Genomic DNA, 16134 nt, shown 5'->3' on the forward strand with positions numbered 1-16134 from the left:
CTAGCTTTCCACCGGAAATTTCGCACGCCTTGACTAAAACCTTCCTGCATACATAGGGACGGACAGACAGCAACAACTTCTTTGTTTTATACTATGATTATATTTATTCCATCGTCCTCAATGCAAGAAGGATTACAATAATATAAATTGTGTCGTACTTACCGTAATACTTTCACTCGCTTTATTTCGGCCCGTGAAAGTTGAAAGTCCCCATGTCCTTATATTTAATGTTGATCAACGATAAATCCTGTCTTAAGTTCACGGAAGCTAAAATTAATATCTAAGCGTTTTGATACGTGTTATACGAGTAATATGCATTGCTTAACTAGTGGACGCGCGCGAATTCGTCTGCGTCAAATGAGATTATTTGCTGGTATAAATAACCCTCATTCGATTTGTTTAAAGAAATTATAAATATGTACTTACAAATATAACCTGAAAAAATAACATTTATTTTAACACCACCAAAACAAAAATAAAATCGTAAGCCTAATTATGAAAGTAATTGAGTTTATAAAAACTTGTTTTCTTTTTCCATTTAATTTTAAAAATAACTGTTACATATTGAAATCGTTTCATATCGTAATTCGTAAGCCAATATTTTCACTAAACTATCTTCACTGTTATCATCTGCGATTATATTTAAAGCATGATCCGGCCTTCTGGTTTATTTCTCGCAACTGTAGCGATAAAATTTAGATCGATTTATCTCAATGAAATAACTCGGGTTAAAAGCTCTGTGCAATCTCTGATGGAGTATTTATGGTCATGCATCTTGGTTACGACCACCGTCGTTGTTTGACCTATAAACTACCTATAATATACCATGTTCTTGATGAGCATCTTTTTATGAACGAAATTATAGAAAATGTCGTGGACTGGATAAAAATACTCTTGCCAGTTTTTTTTTATTCGTATAAAACGGTTTATGTTATTGGCCATAATGCATATCAAAAAATTACATACCTTAAATCCGTTCAGGCATGAATGGGGGAAATAAAATCACTTTCATAAAATTTTTAGGGTTTTGACGTAATAGATAATATTTCTAAAGATAAGGATAATAGGAAATAAAGTACAATGTGATGATATATTTATTATCTAATCGCTTTGCAAGCCCAAAGTCCAAATTCTGGTACGGGAATAAATTTCCTCAATTAATTACTTTAATTTATATTTAAATCAGGAGATACGAAATTTAAAAAAAATTAAAATCAAGCCTAAGCCTTATTATTAGAAAATTATTATAAGTATTTCTAAAAATATTAGAAGGATGTGCAATATGTATTGAAATTTAAGACATAGAGAATATTACATAACACACATAATAAACAGATTACCCATATACATAGAATACAGGAAACCACAAACATGGAAATTAAAACTATTATTGAAGTACTAATGAGGAAGGAAAAACGTGTTATACAATAGTAAGATAACGTTGATACAAGTTGAGCCCTTGGACCTTGGGGCACTTTCAAGGTTCCGATAAAACTTCCAAATGATCCACTGACCTGAATTCACTATCTAAATTATATTAATTGTGTAAGATTTTACACAATTAGGTAAACACAAAATATGTAGGGATTTATTATATTTTAACTAAATAGTTGAGTGAGCTTAATAAATTTTCGTTAATTCCCTAAATTGATTATTTTGAGAATTTTGTAATCCAGGACAAATCAAACGAATAAAGGGCAATAAAAGCAGGCAAGCCCTTTTGATTTAATGATAATAATAACTACCTATATAATAATAATATTTACTGAATAATTTATTATCTTATACCATTTGTTAGCAAATTAATTATTTACGCAGTCATTCAGAAATAACTACTTCCTAAGATTAAACGCCCAATCACTCGAAGGAATTTGTTTCGTCTCAACTTTACCCAAAAACATCAGAGAGCGTGAGAAAATAGCGCGTATTGAGGAGTATTATTAGTTCCGCTGTAATTTCATGTTACGTCAAATGCTTTTATAATAATTGTAAGCAGTGGAAAGTATGTCAATCGCGCTTTGTTATATCTAGCTACACTTTCTACCAAATTACTTGAACTACGAATTACTTTACGTGGGACCATGGATGTAAATATTACAGCCGAAAGGTTGTGTGTCCATTCAAACGAGTAATATATAAATAAATTAAAAAGAAATCGGTAAAAATTATTAACATTCTATAAATATTTATCCTTTCTTAATAATAGCTAGCTTAATTAATATAGAAATGACTATAAGATTTACTGATTTTATGTTCTGGTAGGTGAATTTTATTTTCAGATATTATGTCAAAACTTCCTTAAAATTGTGAGAGTAATGCTATCTATGTGGTATCGAAATGTATTAAAAAAACTCGGCAAATTATATGAAAACAGAGAAGATTTAAAAATGTTTACATTATAAATTTATAAAGAATAGAAAAAATTCGATCACGAGGCGGGACTCGAACCCGCATCCTTCGCGCCATTCCGGGGCGGATGCCTAACTAACTCAGCCACTCGTGACCCGCCAGAGTCTGGCGGGTCACGAGTGGCTGATCGAATTTTTTCTATTCTTTATAAATTTATATTTATAAAGCATTTGAATGCCATAAAACTAAAAATATAATTTCAATGTTTACATTGGTAATTTTTTATTGTTTCTTTATAGATTCTTGATCCATGTATTTTTTCGCAATGAAGCGTATGGTTTTCATGTATATCCTAAATTGTTATTTGAATAACAATTGTATCTAAAATGTTTATCAATCCCACAGGCATGTCTAGAACAAGAAGCGCGCGTCGCAGAACTGCGCTCGCTGGCCGCTCGCGTCGCCGCCGAGACAGGCTCGCGCGCGCTGCAAGCGGACGCGGACGCGCTCGCGCGGCGCCTGCAGCTCGTGGCCGGTGCGGTACAGGCTCTCGCGGACCTGGGTGAAGCGAGACAGATAGCAAGGGCAAAGGCACACCACGCGAGGGATATGTTCTGCGATATGAGACAGGTACGTGTGTGACGTTAGGTGAACTTGTGTCCTCTAGCGAGGCAGGTGGTCATATGAGACAGGGAAATCGGGCGAAACTGCGGGTACGGTTCGTACGCGTGCGTTTTCTGCCCCTTGGTATAAATGCTATGTGTTCGTATAGATCGTCCCGGTATATCTCTTGTTCATCTATTTGATAGATAAAATTAAATATAGCATAGGCTATTAGATAGGCAATTCAGATATTATTATGTAGCTACTGTAATAGAATTTACTAAATCTTTTTACGTAGATAATGATAAAAATGTTTTGACTGTATTGATATAAATCATTACGGTATCTAGGTACATAATTTCATGAATTGATAATAACAAAGTTTCAATTGATTAGAGACGAATCGCAAACTGATACAATATAAACGAGTTCTAAATAGAATTAAATTAAATAACAATTATTACTTTAATGTACTAATTAAACGTTTAGAAACATTATTTCCCAAGTCAGGTGATTTAGAAGTAATAAACTAGACTATAATTAACTTCAAATTGTAGAAATTTTCTCTCTAACGTCTTTTTAATTTCGACAATTAATTTGCGAATGTAGCCATACTAGGGAAACAAACAATTTTATACTTAATATTGTTGCTTGTTTCACCAAAATAATTATGAAAAAATCTTGCACACATAGCTTTCACCATAAATTATATCAAAACTAGGCCGCTACCGGAAATAAATTTAAACAATTCGTGCGGTTAATGACAATATTACGGTCCCGTTGGTCGATGCCAATAAGTCACGTCGCGGTCGCTCGCTAATTTGGTCACTCAACGTGACCATACAGTGATCCCGTATTAGGCAACCGATGAATTAAGGGCTATCACTTCCTTCACACTTTACTATGTGAATGGAGTTATCTAATCTATGGCACATAGTAACATCGATAAACAATTTATAATGTTAATGTCCTAGTCGTTGGTTGTGACATTGAAACGATTCTTCTATAAGTCGTGTTTATTAAACTTGTATGCGTAAGATTAGTTATCGCGAATTAAATCTCTTTGTTTTGTCCTGTGACTCATTGACCTAGACATTTCACGAGCTCTGCCACTAGCAATTCATTAAAATGCAATTTATTCATTTTCCAGGATCTGACACCTGTTCACGAAGATGGCGAGATCGTTGAGGACAAACTGATAGCTTTACGCGATAATCTTATAGCGCTAGGAAAGAGTGAAGCTGATATCGCACCAGCGAAAGCGGAGCTACCAGATATCGATCGAGATGTTTCTGATGAACATTCTATAGTCAGGATACTTGAGTTGTGGCAAGCAATGTTCAGGGATACCTTCCTGCACTACCACAGACTGTCCACAGCGTTAGTAAGATCGGGAGACGCTGCTACAGCACTCAGGTTGTGGAACGAATACTTACTGGACCTACAATCATTCCTATCAAGTTCTGTTCCAGCTGACTACGAAAATCTTACCGAACACCGCAGATTATGTCGTGTACATAGGAATTTGTTAGCGTCACAAAGATCAGTACTCATCAATGAAAATAGAGAAACTAACAACAGAGACTTGGCTGACAAATTTGACACTCTAACCAATCTTCACAATGAAACGCTGGCGAAAATCGTTGAAAGACACGATGAAGTTAGCACCAGAATAGCCGCTTGGGATGACTACAGAGAAATATACACGGAACTACTCCGTTGGCTCAAAGAACTCGAAAGAGAAAAGGAAAAGCTACAACTCAGATATGTTCATATTAAGCGAATAAATAAAACGTTAACACAGATACAGAATCTCTCAGACAAATTACCAGAAGGACGGAAATATTCAGAGAAATTATTCAGCAATCTCAAGAAGGTGCTAGTGTTCACCGATGACACGTACGGTGCATCTGTGAGAATGGAATACGCGGGTATTGTGAAGAGAGTCGATAACTTGCAAGCTAGTCTCGACACATGGCGCGACTTCCTCACAAGAATACTCGGTCTTATTGGTGAATACGAAACACTAACTGGTGACTTACAAAAATTATATTCAAAAACACAAGATGAAATTATGTCATATTCGGACGAAGAGCGCCTCTCTAGGCCACAACTTAAGAAGGCGATCGACAAGTTCACAGACTTGAGAACAAAGATTGACAAGACTGAAACGCAAATAGAAGCTCTAAGTGTTACCCAAGAGCAACTTAAAGAATGCCTTAGTCCGCAAGATATAAGAATAGTGAACCAAAAGGTCTGGCAACTGCGGCAACAGCGGGCGGACTTGGAACATCAACTTTCTATTATTATTCATAGGTTACAAGAAAGAGTTGAAATCTACACCATTTTCGACTCCAGACTTTCACGATTCTCAGAGTGGTTGAAGTCTATTGAAACGAGACTAGAAACAACAACGTCTAGCAGTGAAGCAGGCGCGTTAGATCCACATGACTTGATACGAAGAATAAATTCTGATATCCAAGCTGAAACCGCCTTAAAAGAACGTGAATTTGAATGGCTCACGGAAACGGGAGCTACTCTTATCGAGCTATCCAAGAAAGATGAGAAATCCTACAGTAAAAGTATATCCAAACAACTTAAAGATGTGCAAGAACGCTGGCACAGTCTACAAGAATCTAGACGATCAAGAATATCGAAGATCACGGAGCTATTAGAGACGATATCGCAATTAGAAGAGCGATTGACAGAAATTAGAACAAAATTACACACGATTGAATCGAAGTTAACGACGTCAGTTGTGTTGGAACAGTTAACTACCAAAGCGGTCGATTCCAAATTCCAAAGTCGCGACGAAATTCACAAGGACATTGAGAACGAAAGCGAAGAGGTTGGCAACGCGCTTAACCTATGCGAGCTCGTGTTCAACGATCCAGATGTGCTCAAAGGGAACTTTGATCTGCGCAACCTGCGCACGGGAGTGGACATTGTAGACAAGAAATGGAAGAACATTTGCGAAATGTCCGAACAGCGCAAGACTGCGTTGAAGGAAATTCGCAAATCCGCCGAACTTGCGAACTCGCTCCTGCCCAAAGTGGAAAAGAAGTTAGACGCAATCGAAAAACGTGTAGAAAAAGTTGAATCGCGCAAACAGCGCGGCGAAAGCGAAGACGAGACTGTGTCAAAGTCTATAATTAAAGATTTGGATAACTTGGAAAGTGACGTAAAGAAACTCGAAGACGCGTACAGCAGAGTGATGTCAGCTCGAGGCGTGGAATTACGTAGTAGTGGCGCGGATGACGCGGCCCGGTTACGCGCGTCAGTGAGACGCTGGCAGCAGTTACGCGTGCGGGTTGATGCCGCTGGGGCAGATGCGCATAGGCAGTTTGTAGCAGCTCATGGCAAGGCAGTTGTTGCTTTGGCGGAGGCTGATGTAAGACTAACGAGAGCGCTGCACCTGTCCCCCACTCCTACGGATAAGGCTGCTATTCTGAAGGAGTTAGAGGTGAGTTTCGTTTTAACTTGTTTATTTATGTTTTGTATAATTGTACGAAAATTTCTTATTCATTGTTCATTCAATGGTAATAACATTTATAGTGATGATTTTGACGTTCCCAAAAGACTATTTTAGTTCCAAGTAAAATTCGTTTATGGAGAAGGACTTCGTGTTATTTAAAGGTCTTTGAAAGTAAATGTTGAGATAAGTTATAGGTACATAAATAATCTCGATAACCTCTACTGTCAATGACTGATTATTTAGTAAGTTGCAAATTTTAATAGACTACAGATAATTCTTCTTTGTTTATATCCAAGATAAAATAATATAATTTTGGCGATTATATTTTTATACTTAGAATTGGTATCGTTTTCATTTAGTAGGTATAATATTAATTCTTTCGGAAATTCTTAATCATCATTACCTCATATTTGCTCCCATTGTAGTTATACATGCCTGAAATTAACGTGGAATGTTCGGCATAAATTACCTCGCTCATTTCTTTCATAGATTAATATTATTTTTCCATCTTCTAAACATTAAATGGTCCTTCCTAAAGTTACAAATTCACCATTACAGGGCGTAGAACAAGACCTGCACGAATGCGAGGCCCTAGTAGATGACGCTGATAGACTGTCAACCACGGTTCTCAGTATATCCGGGGTCAGTGATATGGTCGCGGAGTACCGGGCGCTGTACTCTGATGTGAGGATGCGACTTGATATAGCCAGGGCGGAGGTCGTTGGTGACGTGGATAGTGCTATACAGGTAGGATCATTTTTGGGTGTATTAGTGATGCTAATAAAAAGAGTACAATTTTACGGAAGAACTTAGTAATGGGTAATTTTTAACACTTTCAGATAAATGTGTATTTAGAATATTTTATGGGTAAATGTGTGTAATTATACAGTAGAACTTGGTAATGGATAAACTTTACCACTTTCAGAGAAATTAGTTATAATTGTACAAGTAAAAGACTATAATTTCTCAGTTGAAATTAAAAAGGTTGTTAGTAGAATACCTATTGAAGTGATAAAAGTAAATAACCAGGTTTAGAAAAGTTAGTACTAACTTTTGAAACTCTATTGAGTTGGATTTCAATACAAAATAATAAGGTACTTTATTGCTTAGCGATACATATAAAATAGGTATTACACACACAAATCAAAATTAATCTTAATCTAGTTATAAATTTAAACCCTAGTTAAAATATTTATTCTAATGAATAAACAACATTAACCAGGTCGACACACTCAAATGGGAAACGGACGCTGCACTACAAGTGGACACATTAACGTCTAAAGAAACGTACCGAGCTGAACTAGCATCAGCCGTCAAAGAAGCCTCTGAAGGTTTAGAAGCACTAAGAACAGCTCTATCACACGAAATTGGTGAAGGAGTGTCCAGCGAACAGTTAGCCACAGCGGCCAAAGAAATAGCCAAAGCGGGAACTAAACCATCACAAACATTAGAACTGGCCAAACACTTGTCTGAACTACTTTTAACCGAATGTGACGCGACAGAAGACGAAGCTATGCTCAAAGAAGTTGAATCCCTTTCACTCAGATACGAAGATCTTTTGAACCAAGCCAAGAAAAGGGAACTACAAATCAACAATTTAAGGTATGTTCTCTTAAAATTATCGGGGTTTTAGTAGCACTAGCACCGGTGGCGGGCTTCCGTGAACCCCTTTTTGGCACTTTGCAAAATTTTCAGCACTTAACATTATTAATAACAATGAAGCTTTTTATCTTTGGCTTTGATGTGACGATTGCGTTTTCAATGTACATAATGTAATGTGGGCGACACCTCCTGAATACAACCAGATGGCCAGATATTACGAGACTAGAAAATTATTCAAAAAATTATACTTAGATGATATTTTTGACAAAAAATGAATTTTCTCAAACTTTTTTTGTAAATTTTTTTTGTTTATGGGAAAATTTTTACGGTGAATTTGCATAAAAGTGCTGAATATTTAGTGTTTAAAAAATGTCAGGGCTAATTTTCGAGTGTTGCCGTTTAATAGCATGCGTGAAATAAAGTCGTTTTCTGGTCCTAGGTTGCCACACTCGGCGTCGTATGCGCTCACGTGCGAACAGTGAGTACAGCTTTCTAAATTATTAATACACCTTCACACATTGCAACACTGGACTGCACCGTTTTTATTATCTGTCACTGTCTAACCAAAAAAATTTTTTTTTTCTTTTTTGGGAATGAGCTTAATGTGAGGAGTTATTGAATATATTTATTAATATTTAATAAAAATAACATTGACACATAAAAGCCAATTTAAAAAGCAGTAAGCTAGAAACCTTAAAAAAACTAAATAGTATTATAAAATGTGACAGATGGTAAGAATTGACTTGTTCAATGCTTTCCAAGTTGTAGCTCGATGCATGTAGATGTAGTTATTTATTATTTGTAGATAAGCACGTTTTTTTTCTTTATTTTATATGCACCAATATTGTATATTTTGTGAATTTAACTTTATTTATTATAATATTTTTGGTAAGATATTAAATAAGACAATTTATTTGATGGCATTTATATCCTTCTTTTATGTAACTTAGTAAATTAAAGCATATTTTGTAGTAACAGTACAAGTAATTTATATAGGATATTATCATTTATATATTTATTTTCTATTCTATATATCTTAGCTCATAAGAGCTGTAAAATTATAGCTTTAAAATGATTTCATCAATCTTGCTTTAACATCCATTCATTTGTTGTTGAATATATTTGAATCTTTTGTAGTGAAGTCTTAGTTTAGTGTCAGCAGAAGCTTTTTATATTAAAATTGTGAGAATTTGTCATAAAAAGTTAGTAGTTATTTTGCTGTTGTATTTTCCTATTTGTTTACTTTTGTCGGTAGAAAGTCTCTTTTAATGGTCTCGAAGGACCAATTTTATTAATTATCCTTCAACTTTTATTAATAAAGTTGTAGATTTTCGATGTGGAACTGTTTTGATTCGCGTATCATTGAATTATGAACTGCTTACTGACAGAGAGGCACTACTAATAATTTAATGTAATGATTTAAGTGTCTATAGTTTATACATTTTAATACGGTTTTTTTTACGTGAGAGATATCAGCAATCATTTCAGCTAACCTCCATACCATTAACTAACCATGCGATAAATTAGATATCCGTAAGTGATTGGTTGCAACAATCTGTTAAGGGTTCCATCAACCTGCTCATAACCATGTATCTCATACATTTGTCTTACCAAAAATCATCACTAACCCTACCTAACAAAATGCTGAGTGAGTCCATAACTGGTACATTGCAGCGAGTCCGGTCGCATCACGTGCCCGCTCTGCTCGGACCGCAATTGGAAGCAGTTGGATAATGACCTGTGGCGGCTCGAGCAGTGGCTGCAGTTCGCTGAGGCCACTGATGAGGCCAGAACTGATCCTCCGGAGTTGTATGACGTGCTCGAGGATACTATACAGGTGGGTTGGGAGACATGGTTTTAGATGAAACGGCGATTGTTAAGAATTGTTTTAATTGGAATATAAATTGTCTAAATTTGGTAAATGTTACATTGTTCTAAAAATATATATTGTTGTGTTCTCATGCTACCCTTAAATTATGGCGTTAAATTTAGTTTTGTATATGGTGTCTTGTTTGATAGTTTTTTTGAAAAAGTTGAAGTTATTGATAATTTTTTAATAAAAAAAGTTTCACTTCAATAAGTGAAACTTTTTTATCGGGGTTGGATAAAAAATTTAGTGTAACACTTTTTCGTTACGCGTGACATTTTTCCGTTACGTGCCATCTTTTTCTTATTCCTACCACGCGTGATTCGACGTATTTCTGTAAAGTTGCATATAGTAAATTACTTTTTGAAAAATAAGCTCATAAAGAAGTTTCACTTCTTACGTGTGTACACTAGTACACGCACACATTTTTTTTTTTATTTTGGGGATACTTTATTCTGAAAATATTGCAGGTAAATTGTTCGATTAAAAAGTGCACTACATTAAAATTTGTATCACATCGTGCGCAGGACCACCGCGAGTTCCTACTGGATTTAGACTCGCACAAGGCACTAGTGGTGTCGCTAAACGTGGTGGGCTCGCACGTGGCGCGGCACGCCCGTGACGCGGACGCCGCGGAGCGCGTGCGGGCGCGGCTCGGCGCCGCCAACCGCCGCTGGGACGCCGCCTGCAGCCGCGCGGCCGCCTGGCAGCAGCGTCTGCAGCAGGCGCTCGTGCACAACCAGCAGTTCCACGATATCGGTCAGTGCGCTTATCGGTATACAGCAGTATCTATACGATGCGTGTTGAAATTGCGGATGAAAATGAAGATTTATAGGATTTGACCTTTTTTTAAGCAAACGGTGTTCAATTATGAAATTCCGACGAGAAACTATTTACTAGTTTTTACAGTTTTCATGGGGACATGCATCCAAATTTAATTTTATTAGAGCATCGCAAGCGGTGTCTCGAACATCGCAAGCGGGTTATAAATCCCGACGTGGAGCTATTTACTAGATTTTATATTATTACTAGCGGTCCGCCCCGGCTTCACCCGTGGTACTTATTTCGCAATAAAAGGTAGCCTATGTTATTTCTCAGGGTCTAAAGATTGTCTGTGCCAAATTTCATCAAAATCAGTTGAGAGGTTTGTGAAAACCATACATACATAATTACAAACCTTTTCTCTTTATAATATTAGTATAGATTATTGGCAGAATCATTTTCAAATTTATAACCCCCTTCCCCCTTTATCGACATTTCTTAACCCACCCGTTTCCCAACAGTGGTGGACCTAGTGAACCAACTAGGCGAAGCGGAACGCGCAGTACGATCACGCGAACCCCTACGTCTATCGCTGCCTGAAAACGAACTCCGCAGTGAGTTCCGTCGCTTTAGTGAGCTGCGTGATGAGTTGAGCCGTGCGGAGCCGCGCGTGCTCGCACTGCGCGATGCGGCTCAGCTGCTTGAGGGCAGCGCGAGGGATGTGTGCACACGGTATGTTTTACTTTTTTGAAGTGAAAACTTCTTTAGCGGCGTTGAGCACTTTTTCTGTAATGGATATAAAATCTTAAACTCGCGTCAGGACACGTGACCTGATCAAAAAAGCGTAAGACGGATGGATATCAAACATGCTGAACGTTAATAATCAAGTTTTCACTTCTGCCGGCACTCCCCCAGTGCAACCCGTCTTTTTTTTATATCTGTTATAGTTACGGAATTGCCTGTGGACACTTAACGTTTACACCCTGTATAATCTCCAAAATAACTTTACCATCTCTATAATAAACCGCAACCCACAAACTCAAACTCAAACATTTATTTATTCAATTAGACTTCTTATAGAAGCACTTTTGAAACGTCATTACATATTTTAAAATTTACCATAATAAATTTCACAGGCTGGGCGAACTCCGTCTCCGTCTCCAATCGCTCCGCAAGCTAACAGGCGTGTACGCACTGAAGCTGGGCGCAGCTCTCGCGAGCCGGCCCAGCGCCGCGCCCGCTGCGCTTGCTGCTGCTGCTGCTACACTCGCGCCGCAGGTATGCACATACAGACAGACACACAAACAGATATACATACAGAAAGATAGACACGCAGACATACATTCAGACAAAGGCAGATATACATACATACATAAAGAAATAGACACACACATAAAACAAGTATAGGTACATAGATACCGAAAAATGCACTTACAAACATAAACATAAAAAATATGCACATACAAAAATGCAGATATAGACATAATAATGTCTATATCTGCATTATGTCTATATATGAGTCTATGAGTGTGTATTAAATAATAATTTATTACACACTCATAGACTCATACGTCGACAAACGACTTAAGACATCATAGTAGACAAACGATAAACAAATACATACACACACACACACACTCAGAAATGAATTGACAGACACATACACAGAAACACGGTGAATATCACAATTAAATTCATATAACGAACACACGGATATGACACACAAAGCACAAGCCCACAAACATACATGCACGCATTGAAGTGCACACACACCTATTGTTCAAACAGAAAACACACATTCGCACACACATTATGAGCCCACACACACATTTTATACAACAAAGTAAAAATTACTCTACAATTAATACTGCATACAGTACGATCATACGAAAAAATAAACTATTATTTCACTGTGAATAGAAACCGATTGATTAGTAAACAAAGATTTAAACACCTTTACATAATTGCGCATTTGGATAATACTACACACTTTGTATTAAAATACTATAATATACACTTGAATCAATATCAAATTATTTGTTTTGTATAGGAATAGAACAAAAAATCATTAATTATAATTTTTGACATAGGTACAGTCAGCTACAAAAAACATATTATTATTTTTTGATTGATTTTCTAAATTAAAATTTATATTTTATGTTATTCCATTTGATAAAAAGCTCACACATTTTGTCACTTTACAATATAATAGAGATAAAGGTTAGAACCACGAAAAGTTATTTTTTTATGTGTTAAAGAAAAATAATTATTTTTAACTGACCCGCTTTTCACGCCTACACAGCACAGATAATTGACCGTAAAGTGAGCAAGCTTTAAACACTAGATTATAAGATAATAATTTGCCAAGTTGCACTTCAAATTGTTATAAATTTGATAGATTTTAATCATAAAAATCAATTATTTTTGTTTCAATATTAATTAATCTATGAAATAAATCAAGTAGTAACTAGGTAGGACTAGTCTTTAAACCATAGTAGCCGGTAAGGTAAATTTGGAGTACTATTTGAAAAACCACAGACAATTATGTCCAATTAGTTCAAAAACTCCACACTAGATGGCGTTGTTATCAAATAGTGCTTCAACTACACACAAGTAGAGGCTTGGCACAGTATTTTGACGTATTATTGTAATCCCCTAGCTGATGGAGGGTGACGAGGAACAGACCTACAGCCTGCCGCCACTCACCACTGACGAGTGAGTATTGCACCTAATATAAAAATAATTGCAAATGTACACTAAAGTATGATTCAAGCTACACCGTGCCGGGGACGGGCTGTGAAAAAAATAAAAATATATCCATTGAAATTTCAACGCCGTGCCCCGTCCGAGCCATGGTCAGGCATGAATCAGTCTAACATTATTTCGTCCGTTGGATATAACACTTGCTCTCATACCATGATGTTATAAAGCAGTATTATTTCCAGTGTGGAAAAATAACAGCGCTATAAAGGCCACTTCGTAGTTGAGTTGCGTAGTATATTTCGTGTAACTTGAGCTTTATCGCAGCTAATTTATGTTAAAATAACCATCGTACTTGTGTGAATTTAGTTTGAAAATAAGTTTTTAAGTAAAAGTACATATTTAACGGATTCAATTTGCGTTTGTCTTTACTCTTCACTGTTTTGCTTTATTTCCTTTTCAAAAATTTTCTACTTACTTTACTCCATTCATCATTTTTGTCGTGTGTTCACAACAGTTAAATTCATTTGTTTAATGTGAAGTATGCTATTGGGTCATTATATTATATTGTAGAATTATATGTCTATCTTTCTTTATACTTTTCTATCACTTCTATGATTTTATTTCATTTTCATAATGTTGCCATATTTGCCGGATTATTAATAATTTATATTAATTAATATGATATCTATATCTAACTCGCTATCAGTATTATAAATTATATGCCATTTTTGATCAACAAAATCATAAAAAACAAGCTCATCAGCATAAATCGTATCGTTTAGCTAAATCTGATATACAGAGTGACTGGTAAGACGTCAGACGCATTTTGACAGGAGCTTCTTCTCATGAAACTGAACAACTTTTGTTCTACAACTTTGCTGAATTCGTAGAAAAAAATTTGGACTTTGTATGGAAATCGGTCAGCTGATTAGCGAAGTTCCTCACAAAGTCCAATTTTTTTTACGAATTCATCAAAGTTGTAGAACAAAAGTTGTTCAGTTTCATGAGTAGAAGCTCCTGTCTAAATTCGTCTGACGTCTTACTTTTCACCTGCTATGATTCATATATTTGTATGTTTATACATTATAAACGTGTGTTGTCTTGACTATCATTCTGATATTATGATTTATATTTATATATTCGGTATCTATAAACGTGTGTTATCCCACAGAGCGGGCGCTCCGGGCGCTGAGTCCCTATCCCGGGTCCGTCGCGGGCTCCGCTTCGTGTGCCGCGTGGCTCGGGCCTCACTCCCGTTCCAGGCGCTGCTGCTGCTGCTGCTCGGAGCAGCCGCGCTGGCGCCCGCGTCCGACTGCCGCCAGCAGCCCTCGCTGCAGCCCGTGCTCCGGTACCCGCATGGACCGCCGCCGTTGTAGGGGGGACTATAGGAACTATGGGGTGGGTGGGAGATACCCAGCTACAATTTTGGGGGGAGGTGTCCCACTTTCAATGTGTGGGGGATAGCCTCCTAAAATGTGAATGGAAATCTCCCCATACCTGACTATTATACTTATTATACTACGCTAAATGATGTAACCTCGGATTTGTAAACTTCTCGGACATAATAAGTTAATCCCACCACGTTTACAAAACGTTCGGATTTTAGATTTATATTTATCGGACACATATTCGATAAAATTCATACATTATATTTACCACCTTTGAATCCTAACCCACGTGGTGAGATATTAATTTAAATGTGAATTTGACCATACATTGAAACTTTCTCGGACATACTTCAAGTACTTCTTTATGATAGTGCGCATTTATTTCCTAATTATTGTCTACTTAAATAAGATTTTTATAGCGATGAAGAAATGGCGCTGTAAAAATCTTATTTATTTTAAATAATGAAATTTTATCCTGTAAATAGAAATTAAACGATTTTGTAAATATCAAACTATGAAATATTTGTTTTCAAAGTTAAAAACTTGAAATACTAAAATAACTTTTTATATCGACTGTACTCTGTCTCCTGAAAATTGTAAACACGTCGACGCGGAAAATGTATTTGAATTTAATAAATACAAATACACTTTTGGCGTCGACTGTACTTGTGATTGAAACTGGATTTGACGATATTAATGTAAGATATTTATAATTAAGATCTTTATAACATCACAAATATCTTGTATTCGAATATTTGGTAAGGTCTAAACTGTTAGCTTACGCTCCGCTGGGGCCCTTCTCATATAACGATCGATTGGGGTTATGAATGGAGCTGAATTCTCGAAGGCCAAAACTGTCATTGATTATGTCCTTTGCCCCTCTCAAAGGACATCCATTTAAATATAAAAAAATACAATATAAGTGTATCGTTATTTTTATATGACCCCGAGTCGATGACGCAAGCCTTCGTCGTTCAGCGCATGCGCGTTCCAAACCGCTTTTAAGAAAACGCGGTTTCCGAGCGCGCGAAATGACATTCCATATTCAAATGGTGCTAAGGCCAACGGAGCCCGCCGCCGCATGTATATAAAATAAAACGTTTTTGTATGTTTGTAACGTTCGTAAATGAAAAGACAGGACGCGACGGCGGGCTCGTGTCTCGCGCCGGACCGAACGATATATTTATTTTATAAAAAAAATATATTTATTATGTATATAATCTGTATTTAAAGATGGCGCCGCACAAATCATACGACGGCTTATTCGCATTCACGCATTGTTACTTAAATATTAGATTGTAAGGACTGTTTATAAAGTCAATAAAGCCTTGCATTGATTATATTGTTTTTTATTTAATTACATTTTTACACCCAATTGTACATAT

General features: G+C 36.5%; 1 protein-coding gene across 1 annotated transcript in view; it reads left to right on the forward strand.

Moving 5' to 3' along the window:
* Positions 1-16089, forward strand: part of LOC149909200 (muscle-specific protein 300 kDa-like) — a 137845-nt gene extending 121756 nt beyond the window's left edge. Inside the window, exons 43-53 of the mRNA XM_090101431.1 lie at positions 2755-2979; positions 4103-6415; positions 6986-7174; positions 7650-8029; positions 8469-8507; positions 9704-9866; positions 10424-10655; positions 11180-11390; positions 11795-11936; positions 13318-13373; positions 14533-16089. Of these exons, the coding sequence (XP_089957557.1) occupies positions 2755-2979; positions 4103-6415; positions 6986-7174; positions 7650-8029; positions 8469-8507; positions 9704-9866; positions 10424-10655; positions 11180-11390; positions 11795-11936; positions 13318-13373; positions 14533-14737 (4155 nt within the window). The 3' untranslated portion in view covers positions 14738-16089. The remainder of the gene's footprint in view (positions 1-2754; positions 2980-4102; positions 6416-6985; positions 7175-7649; positions 8030-8468; positions 8508-9703; positions 9867-10423; positions 10656-11179; positions 11391-11794; positions 11937-13317; positions 13374-14532) is intronic.
* Positions 16090-16134: the final 45 nt, after the last annotated feature.

This window comes from Colias eurytheme, chromosome 4, assembly GCF_061535395.1.
Source record: "Colias eurytheme isolate Ceu_HAF_F1 chromosome 4, ilColEury1 Martin Lab GWU primary, whole genome shotgun sequence".
In the NCBI taxonomy this organism is placed as follows: domain Eukaryota; kingdom Metazoa; phylum Arthropoda; class Insecta; order Lepidoptera; family Pieridae; genus Colias; species Colias eurytheme.